The sequence below is a fragment of the Nicotiana tomentosiformis genome, chromosome 11 (genome assembly GCF_000390325.3).
Source record: "Nicotiana tomentosiformis chromosome 11, ASM39032v3, whole genome shotgun sequence".
NCBI lineage: Eukaryota > Viridiplantae > Streptophyta > Magnoliopsida > Solanales > Solanaceae > Nicotiana > Nicotiana tomentosiformis.
In genome coordinates this window covers 80,605,559-80,627,749 of record NC_090822.1, presented here as the reverse complement: position 1 = coordinate 80,627,749, position 22,191 = coordinate 80,605,559, and the positions used below count along the sequence as shown (strand labels likewise).

General features: G+C 38.7%; 1 protein-coding gene across 1 annotated transcript; it reads right to left on the bottom strand.

The window, feature by feature from the left end:
• Window positions 1-17,832: 17,832 nt before the first annotated feature.
• LOC138901741 (uncharacterized) lies at window positions 17,833-21,862 on the bottom strand. The gene is made up of 2 exons (XM_070189527.1): window positions 21,779-21,862; window positions 17,833-18,411 (listed from the first exon to the last, which is right to left on the bottom strand). The coding sequence occupies exons 1-2, from the start codon at window positions 21,860-21,862 to the stop codon at window positions 17,833-17,835; spliced, it is 663 nt and encodes a 220-aa protein (XP_070045628.1).
• Between the last annotated feature and the right edge of the window lie 329 nt (window positions 21,863-22,191).

The following is a 22,191-nucleotide window of genomic DNA, read 5'->3' as shown; positions in this document are numbered from 1 at the left end:
TTTCTTAAATTCATTTACATACTCAGTCATATTCATTTATTTACATATCACATCTAAGTCTCGGTTATCGATTGTTGTCACATCATGTTGTTATCATTATTTTTGTTTCTTGGCATGCGATTTGTGAGATCGAAAGACTAGAAAGATTAATGACTGAGTTGAGGCCTGAGAGTCGGATTGTGAGTGATATTGATGGGATCGAATTGCACGTCGCAGCAGGTATTATTGATTCATGATAGGATCGGGTTGTGCGCCGCATTATGTATTATTGATTCATGCCATGATTGGATTTTTATAGCGCTTGGACTGGTTATACCCATCTGGAGTCTGTACACCCATAATTAGCGTGGTTATTATTGATTCACGATGGGATCGGGTTGCACGCCACCGCAGGATTTGTTTGCATTTGGGCTGGATCTGCCCTGTGTAGTGCTGAGTGACTGAGTGTGGTGAGTGATTGAGCGTGATGAGTGGGAGTGTGAAATTATGATATTGAGTACTCTGTGAGTGTGATTACATGAGTTCATCACTGAGACGCATTGAATCTGACATGCATACTTGAGATGCATTTCCTCATGTTACACGGTTTTGTGACATTTATGACTTCACATATGCGTTGACATGTAGGCATAGAGATGTACTTTTCTCATGCTATCTGAAATTGAATCATCTTATCTATTATCAAAAGTTTTTGGCAAAACAATCAAAGGTTTCTAACTTACTCATATTGTGGTAATTTTGGTTAAGGATTTGGATTTTACTATTATACCTGAAAAACATGACTATTTTCTGTAATTGTTAACAAGCTGAGCATCGTATCCCTCAGTTATTTCTTTTACCGCTTTTATTATATCGTTCTGAACTGTTGTTGGCTATTGATGTTGGACTCCGACCTTTATCCTAGCTCGTCACTACTTTCAATCTAAAATTAGGTTTTTTACTTATTGAGTACATGGGATCGGTTGTACTCATACTACACTTCTGCACCTTGCATGCAGGTGTTGTATGTTGATCTTGTTGTGTATGGCGGGAGTTGGATTTGAAGATGTACCTACGTTCTGGTCATATTTGTCGCTTGTTCTTAGTAGTTTAGAATTTTTAATCTATTCATGTATATTTCAAACAGATGATGTTTTTATTTCATACCAGCTTTGTAAACTATAAATCTTAGAAGCTCATGATTTGTACTACCAATCATTGGGAATTCATTGTATAAAAGCATAATTGTATTATAATTTCATCTCTTAATGAATCTCATTGGAATTGGTTTATTATTAATTAGCTTACCTAGTGGGTTGGGGTAGGTGCCATCATAACTAGTTCGATTTTAGGTTGTGACAAGTAGTGGGTTGGGAAAGTGTGGGTTGCTCTAGTGGTGAGAACCCTCCACTTCCAACCAAGAGGTTGTGAGTTCGAGTCACCCCAAGAGCAAGGTGGAGAGTTCTTGAAGGGAGGGAGTCTAGGGTCTATCGGAAACAACCTCTCTTCCTCAAGGTAGGGGTAAGGTTGCGTACACACTACCCTCCCCACTAGTGGGTTTATACTGGGTTGTTTTTGTTGACAAGTAGCGGGTTGGGTTTAGGTGCCATCGTGACTAGTTGGATTTTGGATCTTGACAAGTTGGTATCAGAGCTCTAGGTTCATAGGTTCTACGAGTCTTGAGCAAGTGTCTTGTAGAGTCTTGCAGATCAGTATGATGACGTCCATACCTATCTTCGAGAGGCTACAAGACATTTAGTATAAATTTCTAATCTTTCTTTCCTTATCATGCGGCATGGATTCAGCTTGAAGCGTAAATCTTTGATTCCTTTCTACTCACTCGTATGTGTATGTAAGTTCTCGGTATCAGCTGTACATCGACGACTTGTGGATTCCATGGATGAGGTGCGAGATGTGTTTCTAGTGTTTTGGTGATGGGCCAGTCTAGAGGACTTAAGGCCAGGTTTAGACAGCAGTTTGGGCTTAGTAGTTTCAGCTATGTGAGTATATGCTTTTGGACTTATATGTCCGATAGTGTCCCTATGAGTGGAATTTATGGCTCGGTGGGTGGTTAGATGGCTATATGGTGAAGTATGATGTGACTGTGGGATGTGTTCAAATGGTTTGAATGTGATGAGAAGAGTTTGTTTGGGATATAAAAAGGACTATTGGGTGCTTGATTTCTGTCTTAATGTGTTGTAAAGTCTCGAGTTATGATCGTAATGCGGAATCTTTTATGTTGTTTATTTGTGGAACGAAATAGATTTTCATGTCTTGTTGATGAGTTCAGACTCCAGAAGACCAAGGGACTGTGTATTAGTCGGGGCTGTGAAAGGGTATAGAGAGATGTCAGTTTGAGGCTAAGCAGGTGGGTTATCACATAAGGGGTAATCTACGGATGTGTGATCCTTATGATGTTGTGTGGAGGCTTTCTTTTCTACATAGTTGACATGATCGTTACGAGGATGAATGCAAGATTTACAGATGATTTTAGGTATTAGATGGTTTGTGTTACATGAGCTTATGAATGATTAAGTTGACTTTCGGTGCGAAATTATAATAGTAATAGAGTATGGGTATTATGAATTATCGAGTGTTTTGTTCTACGGCTTGACCCAAATGGGGGAGTCTTCGATCGATGATTTGATTGCATAGTTATGTGTTGTACTGGTTTCGGTTTGAGGCATACTTGTGAATCAGATATGACTTATGGAGGTTAAGATCGAGGATGACTCGAGTAAAAGAATTTCTAGATATGTGTTATGTTACACTTTATGGGTATATGGGAATTATGGACTAATTGAGTTATTATTCGTGGAAGATGTAGTGCGCATGGAATAGAAAATTGTTCGATTGTGTTAAGGATGGATTACTTCTTTGGGTGTTGTCGTACTAATGGGGCAAAGGTCATTCGGCCCCTTTGGACGGTGCAATTGAGATTTGAGCAGAGTAGATGACTCTCAAGAAGGTTCTCATGGATTCAAGATTTATATATAGCAATTGAGAATTTATTCGAATTTGTATGTGGCTAGAATCCAAGATTTGCGTAGGGTGGTGTCGGGACTCACGGTATTTCAGTATCACTATGGATTCTACATTTCAGTATCATGAGAGTAAAGGAAATAATTTTAGGTTCACATAAGGTCTCTTCAGAGTGGGTGTCTCGGTTGTGGTACTTTGGGCCGTGCTTAAGAGGGAATACAATGGCTTATGGGCCTTAGGGCAGTGTGATTTTATGCTAGGATCTTTTGTAGTGAGCTTTGGGTAAGGATCGTGGTGTTCTAGCTAGGAGAAATGTCAACTTGAGGGTAATTCGGAAGTAGCTCAGAAAAATAGTATAGCTTGGTAGCTGGTTGGATCAACACGGTAATGGATATGATTGGTTCTCTAGGTACTTATGATGTGGTGAGTCTCTACGGTTGTTTTGTGGAAATACTCTTGGATTTGGCAGCCTGCGTGGCTTGGTCGAGTTAGAGAGGTTAAGTTCTGATGGCTTGGTTATGGGCAAATGAGTTTCAAAGTGTTCTCGATGGCTTCTACCATGGTTCGAGGTGAATATTTCCTACTCGCGTGAGGAGCATATTGCGTATTGTGATTTTTTCTTAGATTAAATCAAATGGAAGGTTTCTAGCAGACTGGGTATGTATTCTTCTTGTGACTCAAAGTTGATTATGAGATTCTCATACTTTTCATATGATGACATGATAGACGCGGTGTATTGTGTGGGTTTGAGATTTACGTGTGCAAGGTCACAGTTTAGTTTTGAAGGAAGGTAATAAATTCTTAGACAGCACGGACAATTTCTGATGTTTCGATAAATGTTTTAACTACTTGATATTACTTGAGGAGAGTGCACATTCAGAAGGCGCACTGAGTTTTGTCTTACAGATACTTCATGGATATTGCGGTACTCGCCTGGTTGATTGTCTATTGATATTCAGATTTTTTCCATGTGGCACGGAAGGCTTATAGAAATATTTCTCGTGGGATGATTGTTCATGAGAGATGTGTTAGACATTCGAGTGCTGTAGTTGGGACAACTATGGTGATTTATGTGTTCTAGGAATTTGGAGACTCTGAGTTCTTAGGAGCAGATCGTTTCGTGATTGCGGACTGTGAAAATGTGGCCAAAACTAGCCAGATGATAGTATGTGTCATGGTTAGATCATTGGGGACTTTTGGAGGGTTATTTATCTATTTGTAAATGACCAGAGTTGATTTGGGGCCTATTGGTAAGCACAATGAGGATGTGTATTCTACACCGGGTTGGATTGGATGACTCCGTACTGCTATTGTTGAGGGATGTACCACTCAGCTAGAATTGATCTCATTCGTATCTGATATGTTCTATGTATTACTCTTCTATGGTACGAATCCGAGTGAGATGGTGATTGGGGTGTAGAATGGGTGATTGCACCTTGGTTATGGCCTTTTTTGGTTGTGATATATTATGTTATTTGCTTCTCCGTGGTTATGGTCATCTACTTTGGGTACTAGACGTCAAATTACGTGTGGTTGTTAATTTTGAGCATTGTGACTTGAGGTATTTCATGTGGAGCAGTGTTTGGATGGGGTCACGCATTACAGCAGAGTTATGTTGAGATATGATCCTTTGTGATAAGTTCCTGTGTTTTGGTTCTACGGTGTGTGATGAGTTCTTAGCATTGTGTTGTGGTGGTACTCGTTGAGCTTGCAAGACAATTCTCTCATTTGAGTCATTTTATTTTTATTTTTGAGTGCATTTGAATCGTTGTGTATTGGTGCACGACTTGCATTGTTTGTGGATCTAGGTAGTATTAGTGTGGCATGTCAATAGAGTAGCTTTTATTTGATGAGATGAAGTCTTTGGGCCTGAAGTGATTGCTATCGAATTTGATTATATTGTGTTTGGAAGAGTAATATCAGAGACCGGCTTAGAATTTGGGGCTATGGTTCTGGTTAGGCGAGAGGACTCCATGACTTGTTGATCTGATGAGTGGTTATGATTCTCTGTGTGTTTCTTTCATCATCGGCAGTGTACGAAGGTTTTGAACAATGTTATGTTTGATATGAGGTTTATTACCGGTACCGCGTTTATGCGAGTTGTGTGGTATGTCATGTGATTACATCTTGGGTTATGGTTAAGTCTTGATACAACTTATTAATACTTATACATTGTGTAGGTGCGAGATTCGGGTCTTGTACAGAATTCCGGATGTTGGAAATTGGGTTCCAAGGTTTATGGGCAAAGGTTGAATCAAGGATCTTCAGTTAGGTTATGTCGTCAGGCTTATATGGATTAGGGTGACATGGGATCACCCCCGGTTATGTGCATGGTAAGGTTACACAGCGGCTTGATGGCTTTGGAATGACTTTTGGCACGTTCGAAGACGAACATAAGTTTAAGTGGGGGAGAATGTAACGACCTGCCCGGTCGTTTTGAGAATTTGCATTCCGTTCATCTAATTGAAGTCTTGAGCAACATTGTATCATAAATTATGACTTGTGTGAATCGTCGGTCTTGGGCTTCAGGTGATTCGGAAGAGACTTGAAAGAATGAATTTCATGATTGAAGCTTTAAGTTGGAAAAGTTGACCAAGTTTGACTTTTTAGTATTTGACCTCGGATTGGAGTATCGATGGTTCTGTTAGGTCCAGATGGCGATTTTGGACTAGGGTGTATGCTCTGATTTACATTTGGATATTTCTAGAAGATTTCGACACTAATTGGCGAATGATGGAAATTTGAAGGTTCGGAAAGTTCATAAGTTTGACCAGGAGTTGAATTTGATGAAATCGGATTTGGATTATGGTTCCGGGAATTGAAATAGTTTCGTTATGTCATTTGGGACTTGTGTTCAAAATTTGAGTTCATTCCGGGGGGATTTGATAAGGTTTGGCACAAGTTTTGGGAGTTGAAAGTTCTAAAGTTCATTAAGTTTGATTTGAGGTGTGATTCATCGTTTCGATGTTGTTATGTGTGATTTGAGGCCTCGAGTAGGTCTGTGTTAGGTTATGGGACTTGTTGGTATATTCGGACGGGGTTCTGAGGGGCTCGGGCGTGTTTCAGATTCATTTCAGACCAGTTTTATCATGTTTTCATTGTTGGTTACTACTGGTTTTTGATGCCTCGACTGTCCTTAACGATCGCGAAGATTGCTATGTGATCGCATAGAGGAAATTTGGAGCCGGGCATTTTCTTCATCGCGGTCACGACGTGATGACCACGTTCGCGTAGAGTTGTGATGGACTTCATCGCGTCCGTGTCTGCTTCTACGCATTAGCATAGTGTTTGGGGCTGAGTTGCGCGAAATGCTGGTTATCTCTTCGAGTTCGCGAGGATGCTTCCACGAGCGCATAGTTTTGTCAGTCTTGTGTATCGCGTTCACGAGTCTGTTGCTACGATCGCGTATTGCATTTTCAAGAGCAATGCTTCTTCTTCTTCGCGATAGCGATGGTATTTCCGCGATCGTGATTCATTGATTCACCCAGTGATTATAAGTACTCTAATTTTAGGGGTTTCGGGCACTTTTACATATTTGGAGCTATGGAGCTCGGATTGAGATGATGTTTGAAGTGATTTTCACCAAATGGATTGGAGTAAGTGTTCTCTACTCGGTTTTGATTTTATTTCATGAATCTATTCTCGTTTTTGGCATTTGGTTGATGAATTCAAAAGAGAAATTTGGGGGGTTTTGTCTAAAGTTTCATAGAGTAAATATTTCAGTTTTGAACATCGATTCGTAGTCAGATTTGAGTGAAACTAGTATGGTTGAACTCGTAATCAAATGGGTTGTCGGATTTTGTAGGTTTTGTCAGGTTCCGAGGCGCGAGCTCGGGTTTGACATTTTGTTGACTTTGGGGCTTTTGATTAAAGATTTGACATTTATAAATTGGGTTTGTTTCCTTAGGCATTATTTGATGTACTTGAGTTGCTTTTGGCTAGTTTCTAGCCGTTTGGAGGTTGGTACAAGCGGGGTGGCATTTTTGGAACATCGTTTGGCTTGCTCGGTATTGGATTTGGCTTTTTCGAGGTAAGTAACACTTCTAAACTTGGTGATGAGGGTGTGAATCCATTAATATATGTGTTATGTATTTAGTGGTGAGGTGACACACATTCTAGGTGACGGGCGTATGGGCATGCACCATGTGAATTGTGGCTCGGTTAATTCCGTGGTACTGTGTAGTTACCTAATCTTGTCGTTATCCCTGAAATTTCTACGTGCTAGAGTAATTGAGTTGTGATGCATGTTAGAAACCATGTTTAGACTATATGCTTATTCCATTGGGACTCACTGAGACCATTTCTATCATTAAGTTATTTGCTTATATTGCATTTACATACTCAGTTATATTCATTTATTTACATATCATATCTCAGTCTTAGTTATCAGTTGTTGTCACATTATGTTGTTGTCATTATTTGGGCTATTTGGCAGGATATTAGTGAGCTCGAGAGACTGGAGAGATTGATAACTGAGTTGAGGCCTGAGAGTCGGATTGTGAGTGATATTGATTGGATCTAGTTGCATGCCCCATAAGGTATTATTGATTCATGATGGGATCGGGTTGCATGCCACAACAGGTATTATTGATTCAAGCCATTATTGGCTTATTATAGCAGTTGGGTTGGATGTGCCTCTCTGGAGTCTACACACCCACACTGAGCGTGGTTGCTATTGATTCACGATGGGATCGGGATGTGCGCTACAACATGATTTATTAGCATTTGGGTTGGATCTGCCATGAACATTGCTGAGTGTGTTGAGTGATTGAGCGTGATGAGTGGAAATGTGAAACTATGATATTGTGTACTTTGAGAGTGTGAGTACATGAGTTCATCACGGTGACACATTGCATTTGACATGCATACTTGACATGCAGGCATAGAGATGGATTTCCTCTTGTTACACGATTTTGTGACATTTTTTACTTCACATGCACATTGACATGTAGGCATAAAGATATACTTTCCTTATGCTATCTAAAATTGAATCATCTTAGCTGTTGTTGAATGTTTTTGGGGAAAAAATCAAAGGTTTCTGACTAACTCATATTTTGGTGATTTCGGTGAAGGATTTGGGTTTTACTGTTATACCTATAAAGCATCACTATTTTTCATAACTGTTAATGAGCTGAGCATCATATCTCTGAGTTATTTCTTTTACCACTTTTATTATATTATTATGAACAGTTGTTGGCTATTGGTGTTGTACTTCCACCTTTATCCCATCTCACACTACTTTCAAACTAAGGTTAGGTTTATTATTTATTGAATACATGGGGTCGGTTGTACTCATACTACACTTCTTCACCTTGCATGCAGATGTTGGATGTTGATGTTGCTGTGTATTGCGGGAGCTAGATTTGAAGTTGTACCCGTGTTCTGGTCATAACTGCCTCTTGTCCTTGGTAGCTTTAGAATTTTTAATATGTTCATGTATATTTCAAACATATGATGTATTTATTTTATACCAGCTTTGTAAACTCGAAATCTTAGAAGTTCGTGATTTGTACTACCAGTCCTTGGGAATTCTTTGTATAAACGTACAGTTGTATTATCATTTCTTCTCTAAATGAATCTCATTGGAATTGGTTTATTATTAATAGGCTTACCTAGCAGGTTGGGTTAGATGTCGTCACAACTATGTTACACCCCATATTTTTCGTACGTGAAAGTACGCCATAAATAAATTGATGAAAATGAGATGTTACATCCTGCATTTTCGTACGTTAAAGTTTCGTCGTAAGTTAATCGACATAAGTCTGGGAATGATATTATTTTGAGGTTTTAAGCATTATGCTATTTCAAACAAGTGATGAGTAAATTCGTGAAGGAGAGAGGGTAAGCAAATCAAAGAAAATGAGTTTCGCCGAAATTTGGCGATTTAAGATAAAATACGGTCCAAGCCATAATACCCTGTATTTGTGGACTAGTGCCATATAAGGTACCACATGATCATTATAGTAAGATGTATAAAATATGTTTAAAGTGAGTAATATTTTAAGTAATTTGAGATAATTTTTAATTATGTGAGCAATTGATTAATTATTGATTAGTGGGAGATTAACAAGTTAACAAATCAAGTGGACAATTTGGTAGATAAGGTTGTAATGTGGCAGCCCACTATTCAACTTAATGACTCTTAAATTGCATTGCAAGGTGTCACATTTCAAGATATTTGGTGGCTAAAGTAAGCATATTAGGTGGAGCCCACATCAATTCTAACAAAAAGTTATCTCTAACTTAAAAGAGAGGCATATTAACATGAGATTTTCATTAGTATCTTCAACTATATTAGAAATTCAACAAGATTCTCAACAATTTTAAATGAAGCTTAGTAACGTGACATTTTCTGATTCAACAAGAATTCAAGAATTCAAGCTCATAGCAACGTGACATTTTTTTGGCAATTCTAAAGAAGCCCGGTATAATCTTTCTCAAGAATATCATACGAATTTTTCCCTACTCCGATCTTGCCGTCACGAATTTTGTCACAATTGTCATGTGCTAGAAGGGTTGTTAAGAGAACCGGCTCAAGTATGTTAAGGCTAAACTTTTCTTCATGTTGGCATTATCTCGTAATTACATGTGTTTGATAACGAGGCATAAATAGAAGTTCATACTTCCGAATTTATATACATTATCCTAGTCTCATAAATTACAGTATTCTTCTTATCGGGACTTCATATTTAAGTGAGTATTGTCTTCTTCAAGTCAAGAGAGCAGAGAGCCTATATATACAGTATTACAGTATTTTCTTTACCATCGAGTTATAATCGATGGGCTGGGCAACCTCTGATCAGATGGTAAGTTATATATCGAGCCTATTGTGGCCGAGCACCTATGAGTGATCCTAGAATGGCCGAGATATGCGCCTATGAGAGAGCCCAGAATGGCCGAGATATAGAGCCTTCTATGGTCGAGCGCCTATGAGCGAGCCAACTACGACACAACAGTTATATATATACCTAGCCTTATAAGGCCGGGCAATTATTTTACTTACTATATTGAGAGAGTTGAGTCAGTATCAACACGTTAGCATATCTTTAGATTATCTTTGACTCCTAGTTACTTTCAGTTATGTTTCAGCTTTCAGTATATTACCTTACATACTCGGTATATTATTTCGTACTGACGTCCCATTTCTGCGGCACTGCATTTCATGCGTGCAGGTTCACACAGACAGACAGACGGGTAGACCTCCTCATTAGGTATTTCCCGAGTTCAGCTTGATCGGTAATCTCCATGCCCTTCGGAGTTTCCGGGTCTAGAGCTTTATGTACATCTTGTGTATATATGTATATATGTTATGAGTAGGTCGGGGCCTTGTTCCGATCACAGTACATCCATCAGTAGAGGCTTGTAGACATATCTTTTTAGTTAGTACAGTATGTTGGGCTTGTAAACCTTTTATGTATATTTTGTTGGTTTGCCAGCCATAGTAGTTATGGTGGCCTTGTCGGTCCAGGTTTATATTGATGTTTAGTCAGCATTCACAATTGTCTTGCAATGTGGCCCATGGCCGAAGTATGACATTATATGTTCAAAGTCCCTTAGTCGCAAGTTGGTAAGCAAGGATAAGTGAGGCACCGGGTGCCGGTTTCGCCTCCCAGGTTCGAGGCGTGACAAACTAGTTGGATCTTGGGTAGTGACAATAAGCCCTGTTCTAACTCTCGCAATATTGCCAGAACAAAATATACCCGTAGAAGCTCATAACTGCCTGCCAAAACAATAGATTATGGAGTCTCTCTACTCGGCAAGAACCATTACCTCATTCTTAACCAAATAGTGATATTTTGTCTTTTATATACCTTACATGAATCCGATCGCACTAATCTCAGGTCCAATAACCTCGTCTCACCTAGTACAAGCTTCTTGAGAAATAAGACACCTCAAACACCATCGAAAATCTCATAAGGCGCCATCAATGTGCCAACAAGCTACAACTCGAATATGACCCATACGGTGCCATCAATGTGCCAACAACCCATGAAATGACTAAAACAGCCGAACAAATGCTATGAACCTATCTCAGTGATGAGATACAAGGCACAAACATAAGTATAAGGAACGATACTCAACATGTCACTGTTTCGGTGTGCCACCCGATCCAAACATGACATCGTTGCAGCGTGCAACCCGATCCAAACATGACATCGTTGCAGCATGCAACCCGATCCAAATATTACATCGTTGCGGCGTGCAACCCGATCCAAACAACATACCTGTGGCGGCATGCCACCCGATCCACACATAACAATCAATAAGGAAATACCCATCAAGCTATAATGCTCATACCTACGAAATGCCCGAATATCGACCACAAGCATGCCAAGTGCATAAATATAACCCTGGGGAGACGAATAGTGCCATTGGCTACAAAAACTCAAGCACGGCTAAGGTGAAATAAATGACATGCATCTCGAGAGCCATCTTGCTCATATAATACCACAAGCTACACGGGATCACAACACATGTGCGAATGATCAAGCTGTATCACAACCCACATGGCACAATAGAGTATTACATAGAATAGTTGACGACAGGAATAACATCCAATGCCCGAAGAATCCTCCATAAGCAATGCTATGCTGAATGAACACATCCGACCAGATGTAGAGTAGACGCTCACAGTAGACCCTCCAACAGACCTTAAGCTGATTCCGATAATCCCATACTAGGACAATAACCTTTCAAATATCCACAATGACTCTATTCATGACACATACAATCAGTCGTCAAATCCGGAACAAACTCCCACAGTCCACAAAAAAGGAATAAAGCGTCACTCAGTCGTAACCTCTCCCGTCAGTGACAGTACCAGAATATTCATACCCGCTTTTAGTCTTTAACAATAAAATGACTAACACTTCACACTTATACGTTCTTCTCGTGGGATATACTCTCACGACCTTCCGCGTCAGTTAGTAAAATCTGAACATCAATGGCCATCGATCATGCTATTTCTGGAATGCAAATAAAGAGCCTACAAACCAATGCACAATGCATCTTCCGTAGAAGATAGTCCTCAAGCGACCTAAAGATAATGCCAGCGTACTCTGAAGATCTGAATTTTTTCCTTTGCTCCTCCCAGGTCATAACATTCCTATCAAAACCGAACCACAACCTTGATGCTCAACTTCCAATTTTCATATCGCTCACCGCACCCTCCATGCCGCTATGCGAGAGTACAAGATTTATCGTAATTCCTGAACCATTAATAGAATAAACACTTCCTTGAATAGAAACCTTTCACTTAACTCATTTCAGAAGGCGAATTGCAACACACAACCAATTCCTCATAATCGCGAAAGACACAAAACTCGAGTCGTGGTCTAAACCGCCATAACTATTTCGGGATCCATTAACACGTAACAAGGCCATCAAAATCAAATATCCATTAAATCAATCAAATTATGGTGGCTGTCAAGCCCGCACGTACAACCATAAACCACCTATACAACTTAACACATCAAAGGAACGGGTCATTTCCACAACCGTGTTGATTTAAACCATTAAGAACTAACTCGATTTCTTCCAATTTACTCTAGACTTGCCTTTGAAATAATAGTCCTATTCAAACACATAACGAACCTCAAACAACACTTATCTAGAGTGACCCAATTTACGAGACCACATAGTCTCAATACCCATGGGACATCGCATACCCTCCACGTGCACTCAACAATATTTCCAACTCATTCACCCATTCTGAAAGACCTCCTACGAATCCGAAGTCGTTTCCTCCATCTCTCTAACATCCCACCGCAGACCCAGTGACATTCACATAAATACTCCAAGTCTCTTTCACACATCACTGCAAAATTAATTCCTTAGCCACACGACAAACTCAAAAATCCTTGGGCACTACACTTAACTTCTTAAACCCACTAGAACCATTGTTGAGAGTCACCCATTCTGACCTGGTCCCAAATATAACCAAACTCTAAGGCTCTGTTAGCACATGAACACTCGTAAAGAAGCAACCAGATGAATTCTTTTCCTTATACATCACATCCACAAGAAGCATAAATTCTAAGTCATCCCAAAACCTGAACATGAATCGATAAGGCAAAATATAGCATGCATTCCTCAAGTACTTTGCTCGAATTACCCTCGATGTTTTCTTTTCTTAGTCATAAATAATCCATCAATGCATCGATAACCAAAAACCAAACAAGCACACAACCACGTGATCCAATCATAGATGGTGGGCCCCCCCACTTAGCTTTAAGCTACAATCACAAAAATGTAGAACCCACAATGATTCCTCCTTCACAATTACCATGATCTCGCACCGTTAACCTGCCAAATTCCTCGTAATCTCTACTTAAATGTTTCATGAACATTCTGAATTATCGGCCACAATCGCACATTCGACCTCCTACTGGGTAGTAAGTAGAACTCTTCATAGGAACTTCATCAAAATTGCCCAACCGCTAATCTGCTCATAGGAGATAACCATCCTGTGGAATTCCATACCGACATCTTCCAACGACGTTGCCCTGGGTACAACTACAACAAAATCAGTAAACCCTCCAGAGCCCATGCTCGGCTGCCAGCTGTAAGAGTTTGTTCATTCCCCATTAACAATAACTAAAAGTCCAATAATATGTTCCAAACTCGAGGTCACGTTGCATCCCATAATGATAATCAAGCTTTTACACCCCTTATCATTCCAAGCAAACTCCTTTCCGTCATATTCAACCTTTCTCAGTATAGTAGCCCATCCCAAATGAAATCCATATACCTAGTCATTGTCCACCATGATACCCAAATCACTCTAAACTTTCTCAAGGCATGTGGCTATCCTATTACAGATACGCTACTCTACCACTCCCACTTCGGTTAAACTATCTCCTTAAGAAACTTCTCGGCATCTACTGTTCATATTTGATCCGCTAGCGATTCAACCACCGCGAGACACCTCCCACCATGTCCTTTCTCCTCTTTTGCTGCCAAAATACTGCCTCAAATCATAATCCATCTTTGCAGCACCCGAACGGATAAATTTCTACCAGCTCTGAGCCTCTATAAAGATCATCTTGCTTGAGCCATCAACATTAGAAATACTAATTCAACTCTAAAGCAGCCATACACAGCCATATCTAATAACTGTTGCTTAGGCACCGTTCTACTACACCCTTCCCTGAAGGCAAGTCAAAGGAGTCCCTAACATCGATGGGCCTTAATGGTTTCCAACAAGGACGGTGACACCACACCACAAATGAAAATTCCACCTCATTCTAAAATATCAAGTCTCGCTACTTGGTCAACCAACGCATGAACATCCATAGTCCAATTGCCTTTCCTTTGCCGGAATTAAATGCTGGACCTCTAAACAGTGACCCAAGTAATCCTCCATTCGATTCATTTACTGACGCGGCACATAAATGAGCAACCTACCATCACATCAACATTGCGATATAACAATGCATGAACGTCATAATACACTGTGCATAGCCTCAAAACCGAAGGCAACACTAGCACTGGGCGGAAACAACATAGCGTCATTCCACAAGGCGATGATAATAGCCCACTCGAACATGCATGGAGAAACATCATGCACCACATATGTAGTACAACAACAACTCCTCGATGCCCAGTTGATAACAAGCGCTCAACATTGTATAAGAGTGAGTAGGAAGGAAATGAATGCATAATCTCCAATGGAATCAAATCGCATGATGAGGAATCAAGAAGGGAAATGCTTCTAACAGCTTTGTAGCCTCTTGAAGATAAGTACAGACATCTTTGTACTGATCCGCAAGACTTTACTAGACTTGCTCATGACTCGTGAGATCCTAATGAACCTAGAGCTCTGACACTAAACTATCACGACCCAAAACCTGCTATAGCCCGCGATGGCGCCCAACGTCGCCGTTATGCAAGCCAACGGTAAACTATCTCGTTAATTGTTCATTTTATTACATTAGAAATCATAAATTTTATTCAATAATGAAATATAAACATTTAAAATCATGGGTACATACATCCAAAACCGTAAATATCAACTAGAATATCCAAAACCCGGTGTCACAAGTGCATGAGCATTTACTAAGGAGTACAATAATAATACAATATTTGTTTGGAATGTACATAGACAGGATAAAGTAAATAATATGATGGGGACTTTGTGGGCTACGATACGTAGCTTGGAATGCAACTCACCATAAAGTCTCATCGGCAGTTGTGCCTATGCACAAAGATGACCACCAAATGAACTTGTCAGATAATGCACATTTAGTGTAGAAGTATAGCAAGAGTACATAAATCAACGCGTACCTAGTAAGTATCTAGCCTAATCTCGCAGAAGTAGTGATGAGGGGTCGACATCGACACTTACTAGTCACCTTCTTACAATACAGGTACAAGAGAATAAAGTGAATATAATCTTTACCGTTTATCAAAATATCTTGTCAATAACTCAAGGTGATAAGGCTCGGCCTACTATATATTCCTAAATCAATTCCGATTGTAAATTCAATTAATCAAACAAGCACATTTGGTTCAAATAACTTAAAAATTACATGATAGAGTCCCAAGTTTACCCGGACTTAAACATACTTTAGCTACATAACAAATTTAATACCAATAGGGTAGTTTTCCCTCACAAAGTTAGACAAGAGACTTATCTTGCTCTGAACTTCCAATAACCGGCTCCAAAGCCTCTCTAACTCCTCAATTCAAAGTTAAACGATCTGAAACTAGTCAAACAAGATGCAAGCCAATACAAATATACTCCAACACTTATAATTAATCTGTTTATAACAATTCCCAACTCCCCTCGAAAAGTCAACAAAGTCAACCCTCGGGCCCACATGCCCGGATTTCAAAAATGTACAAAGATAAACATTACCCATAACACCACGAAATCTAATACATAATTTATTCCCAATTTCATATCCAATTTCGTGGTTAAAATCCAAAAATATAGAATTACGGGTTTTCCCCTAAAATTCCATAATTTCTATAAAGTTTTATATTTAAATCCACATATTAATCATGTATTTAGCTCACAAGGTGTAGAAATCACTTACCTCGTGATCGATGATGAAAATGGCGCTCCAAAATTGCCCCAAAGCCGACTCCCGTAGAAGAAATGAGGTGAAAATGAGCCAAACCCTCGATTTAAAATAAGTCTGCCTAGAATTCCCTTCCTCGCAATCACAGAAATACCCTCGCGATCGTGGAAACACCCTCGTGATCGCTAAGGCCAAAGTCCAATTGCCCAAAAATCCTCCTTTGCATTCGTGGTGGCCATCCCGGGTTCGCCCCAGAATTCCCTTCTTCGCGATCACGGAAACACCCACGCGATCGTGGAAACACCCTCGCGATTGCTACGGCCAAAAGTACAGCTGCCCAAAAGTCCTCATTTGCATTCGCAGTGGCCATCCTGGGTTCGCGAAACCTCCACATTCCACTGCTTCATGTTCGCGGTCCTCGAGCCACGTTTGTGAAGTCTTAGTGCCTCCAGGCCCCAACCCCCCTTCCTTCATCACTTTCGAGACTCCCAATCGCGTTTGCATAGAGCACTTCAACCCCATTTCCGCGTTTGCGACTCCTTTGTTGCATTCGCAATGCAAAAATGTCTGCCCAACTCCAGCTTCTCTTCGCGATCGCGTCCCTTCAACAGCAATCATGATACCTACCAGGGACACTAGAAACCAACAATCACAAAACAAAGGAAAATGGTCTGAAACTATCCTGAAACACACCTGAGGCCGCCAGGACCTCATCCAATCATACCAACAAGTCCCGAAACATGACACGAACCCTCAAATCACACCAAACAACATCAAAACTATGAATCGACTATCAAAATCTTTCTTCAAACTTTCAAATATTCAAACCTCAATGAACGCGTCTGAATCATACTTAAACATTACAGAATGACGCCAAACTTTACGTACAAGTCACAAATTATGATATAAGCCTATTCCAAGGCTCGGAACCCCAAACGGACATCAATAACACCAAAGTACACTTCAAACCAAACTTAAGAAATTTCAAAACCTTCAAAATGCCAACTTTCCATAATAAGAGTCAAGATGCTACCGAACTAGCCGGTACTCAACCCGAACATATGCCCAAAATTGAAATCTTTATGCGAACCTATTGGAACCTTCAAATCCCGATTCTGAGGTCGTTTAACCAAATGTCAAACCTTGATCAATTCTTCCAATTTAAAGCTTCTAAATTGAGAATTTTGCATCCAAAGCAACTCCGAAATTTAATTTCGACTATGCGTACAAGTCATAAAACATGAAATGAAACTACTCAAGACCTCAAACTACCAAACGACACACTAGAGCTCAAAACGATCGGTAGGGTTGTTACAACGATAATATTAGCTAACCAGTCAGGATATTTTACCTCACAAACAGAACCAATTTTCAAGAGTTTACTTAGCTCCTGTTGAATTACCTGATTTTTGAATGCTCTATTTTTCTCTTCTTTTGCTTCATCCACGAGTATTATGGATATTCATTTAGCTTATGAGTCATTAACCGATGGTATATATGTTATGTATGAGTGTGACTAAGCAAGGTAATCAGTGTTAGCACATAAAAATTCAATTAACTTACTTTTCAGCTCTGGCTTAAGTTTGTCCCAACATAGACTTTTCGGTCGGTCAATGGATGAATAATATAACAACTACGAGTTATTCCGTAGTTGTTTTAATAGTTTCATTCTCTTCTGAATCCTGGATCACATTAAGTCTTGCATCTATATCTGTTTCATTCCTTGCAACTTCAGTTGAGGTAGAAAGTACATTATCCATAGCTGAACACTATAATTGTTATTTCATCCCAGTCTTTGGTCGTTCCACTTGCCATATCAACCATATTAGTTTCTCGTACTCCTTGTTTATCTCCCATAATCAATCGAATACCCCGTTGCGATAAAACTTTGATAACCTGATGTAAAGTTGGCGGTGTTGCATCCATATCTTGAATTAACGACCTTCCTAATATCACGTTGTAAGCCATGTCTGCATCCACAACTTGAAAAATTGGTGTCTTTCACTACACCCTCGGCAAATGTAGTTAGCATAATTTCTCCCTTTGTTATGACAATTGAATTGTCGAACCCAGACAAAGTTCGAGCCTTGGGTATTATACGATCAATTGATTGCATCTCGTTGACCACTCTTAGTAGTATAATATTCACAGAGCTACCTGGATCAAACAAACCTTGTTTGACATTAGTATCATGAACAAAAAAAGATATTACCAGTGCATCATTATGAGGGCTGAACAAGCCATCCGCATCCTCATCGTCAAATGTTATGCTATCTCCCTCCAAGACTAGTCGAATGCGCTTACTGTGGGTCACCGAGATTTCGGTTGTTCTTTTTGTTGTTGTGTACGTTACTCCATTAACTTCCTCACCCCCAGTTATTACATTCGTCGTCCTCTTTGGTGATGGGGCTTTAGTGGTTCTTCCCTGTTTTTCATATAATTATGCTTACCTTTCTCACTAAATAGGTCAGTGAGATAGACCTTTTTCAATAAAAAATCTACCTTCGCTTGCAGGAGCCTGCAATTTGTTGCTCCGTGACCGTGATAATTATGGAATTCAAACCAAAATTCCTGGATTCTTTTGCTAGGTTCTGGTCTCATCTTTTTGGGCCACCGTACCTTATCGCCCAGGCCTCTTAACACTTCTACTAACTCGGAAGTACTAACGTTGAAGTTGTAATCACCTATTTTTTATCATGAATTTTGATCATTGTTTCTTGTCATATCTCATTCCTTTCCAAATCTAGAAGAAGAACCTTCTTCCTTCTGCCGTGATCTCTGATCAAACCGTGCATGTTCGGGTTTTGGCCTAAGATCTCGCCATGCAAGTCCCAGATAAGGTTCGTACCTATTTTCACCGATCTCCGTTCTGGTTCTGACTATCTAGATCTAAACCTCTCCTCCATTTTTGGTTAGGATACTGTATCTTCTTATATTCGAAGTTTTGTGCTATACCTATTATAAATCATTCCAAGTAGTCGCTGGAAATTCTTGCAAATTCACCTTTAATCTTCTCGTGGATTCTGAACTTCTTTCATTCAGGTTGCTGGCAAATGCTATTGCTGCCAAATTATTAGGTGCGCGAGTAACATCATTCTTTCTCGCCGGAAGAGATCCACGAACTCTCTAAGCAATTATATATTTTCTTTTTTACCTTGAAGATATCTTCCATTAATGTTTCTACTTTTTGAGCTCCCATGTGTGCTTTTATAAATGAATCTGCAAGCTCAGCAAAAGAGTCAATTGAATTTTCAGGTAAAATAGAATACCATATTAGTGTTCCTTTCGTAAGGGTTTCGCCAAAACAATTCACCAACACTAATTCAATTTCCTGCTTGGTTAACTAGTTGCCCTTGAATATCAAGCATTCTGAACTTTTTAGGTATTGGTAGAGATATTGTACTTGGTTTCCATGGCCGTTGTGAATATTTGTCTATATACACTCCTCTAATCACGGGTGGCACTCCTGGTATCTGTTTTATTTGCTCATTTGTTCCTTGGGCTGTATCTCCAAGGTTAGAACTAGTTTTTGTAAATTAGAATTATTTGGTGTAGCTGACCCTACGGCTCCAGAAGTATTTGAATTTTCTTCACTTCCGGAGTTTTCGAGCCCTGAATGAGAATTTCCCATAGTTGTATTAACTGGTGGTGGTGCGTGAACAACACTTGGTAATACACTTGCAAAAGCACGTAGAGCTTCACCGATCTGCTGCACAATGAATTGTTTCAAGTCATCTTGCACATTTGACTGTTCTTTATTTTGTTGTCTAGTTTTACTATTAGCAGATCTGACAAGTGAATTTTTGCATGAACAATGTGAAGAATGTGTGTGTGTTATGTGGAGGAGTCCCTCCTTGCCCATCCTCTAGCTGAAAAATTTGATCAATTCGAGATATAATTTGTTGGTAAAAACAAATTATGTAAATGATAAGTGAAAAGATAAATAGATTTTCCAATAATGAAACCAGTTGGTTTAACTAAAAAATAGTTTTTGTGGTCAAAACAAATAAAAGAATAATTCGGGTTTGTAATAACCAATTTCACTCAACTTTTCATAATGTAAAAGAGTAAAAATTAATGAAAAACGAGATTGAGAGAAAAAGGAAAAAAAAATCTTATAGATAGTCGTAGCTTCCTTCCAATAGGTAAGAACAAGTTCTTCCAATACCAGAAAATAGTTAGTATATTGACAATTGATAATATTACTTTTTGATTTTCTCAATGGGGATACAAGATATGATAAGAATATTTATATAAGGATACAATTTATAACTGCTTCGCCCTATTTTTGCTTGTAGTTTGAAAATTATGAAAGTAAGAAAATATATTTCTTATGACTAGTCATGAAGTCTACGAGAAAAATTACACATTTCTTTACATGTTTTATTTGAATAAAAAGAAAAATTAAATTTAAGAAGGTATTTAAATTAATATTTCCTTAATTCATTTAACAAATTTTGCAGGATTTAAGTTGAAAAATAAGTCTCCGACTAGGAAAATCTATAACAGTTTTCGTTAATATTTTGCTTGATTATTAAGGGACAAATAAGATACTTTATCGCTACTAAAAAATAGCTCTTTTCCAGCTAAAAACTCGACCTAATAGTGTCGGTTTTGAGTCGGTTTTGAATGAGACCAAAGTCCTACCAACTTTCGTGGATCCAAAAATACTGCTCAATAACAAAAATCGATCTAAATCGATCAATTTTTTTTATTTATACTCTTTAATAATATTTTGATCGATTTTACTAAAAAAAATAAAAATACTAACTGAAATATATTTATTTTTCTAAATGAGTTGGCCAAAAAATGAATCGTTTTTTTGAATATTAATTTTAATTTAGTTTAAATAAAAATCCGATTGAAGTTTATCGGTTTCTTGTGAAATAATTTTTCCGGTACAAAAAATTAATTTCTTACATTTTGGCGCAAAAACAAATCAATCAACTTTAGTCTGTTTTGGTAAAAAGATTACAAAAAATTATTTTAAAAAAAATTGACCGTTGTCAGTCAGTATTGTCTATAGAATTTTCAGTCGATTTTGTAAATAAAAATGCCTTTTTTGTAGTGATATTTTAATTGTTTACTTCACTTTTTTAATTATCAATTTTACTTCAATTTTTCTAATATAGTTGAATATCAAATAATAAAAATAAAATAATGAGAGAATAAAGAAAAAAGAATCTTATTGATAATCGCAGCATCCTTCTAGAATAAAATCTTCAAATAGCAGAAAGTAAAAATGTGAGAATTTGATAGTATAATTTTGTGAATTCTTTGATGATCGTACAAAATATGGTAAGGGGGTTTAAATAAGGGTACAATATGTAACTGCTTTTTCCTACTTAATTCTCTCTCGTTACTAATATTTATTACATTGATTGCTTGTTACTAGAGTAATTTATAACATTTATGGTAATAATAGTCAATCGCGCATAATCAGGGATTATGTCTTTTCCATATTCGTGGCTATTAATGAGTCTTCCTTCCCTGTAGCCTTTAATTATACCACATGCACCTATCTCTTCTTTTCTAGTTGTCAGATGTGGTATCTTTGTAAATAACCTTGTGGGTGTTTTACCCATGCTTCTCCTAGCCTTCATTCTTCTTTGTTGCTTTGACTCTCATGCCACATGTCACCACATCATTAGTCCACGTGGGGGGTTTATTTTTTCGCTATTACAGATAGTCCCCCCACTTTCTGAATATTCTCAACTGAATACTTGGGAAGTGGTAAGTTTACTTATGGCGGGAATGTCTTGCCTCCTCTTTCCGATATCATTATGATTTACCTCAGAAGTGAAGAGACGTTCGTCTTTCCCATTTAATGCTCGAGACACGTATCTTGTTATGATTGGCCATACATTTTGCAGCATCGTTTTAGGATTTATGCGACTGTGTCAGTTTGACATGACAGTTCTATGATGACAATTCATAATGACACCTTTTTATTATAAATACCGCAACATGCATCTTATAAATCTTCTCTGCATTTTTACTTTTCTCTTTATGTTTCTGCTATTCTTAACAATGGCTTCACGATCTTCAAACCCTTCTTCATCGTCCGATCCTCGACGGGCTATTATAGTGGATGAACTTCCTCCTTCTACAACTTGGGTTAGAAGTAGGAATAGAGATGGCAGGCATCGTAGCCTAGGCTCCATATCGAGCTGGAGTACCACTTCTTCGCAGAAAAATTCTTCTA

What these genes read in the sequence shown, in the direction of transcription:
- LOC138901741 (XM_070189527.1), bottom strand. Translation starts at nt 21,862, where the DNA reads ATGCTGCAAAATGTATGGCCAATCATAACAAGATACGTGTCTCGAGCA. An exon ending in AACGTCTCTTCACTTCTGAG is followed by an intron (nt 18,412 to 21,778) that starts GTAAATCATAAT and finishes TATGAAAAACAG; the next exon opens with GGAAGAACCACTAAAGCCCC.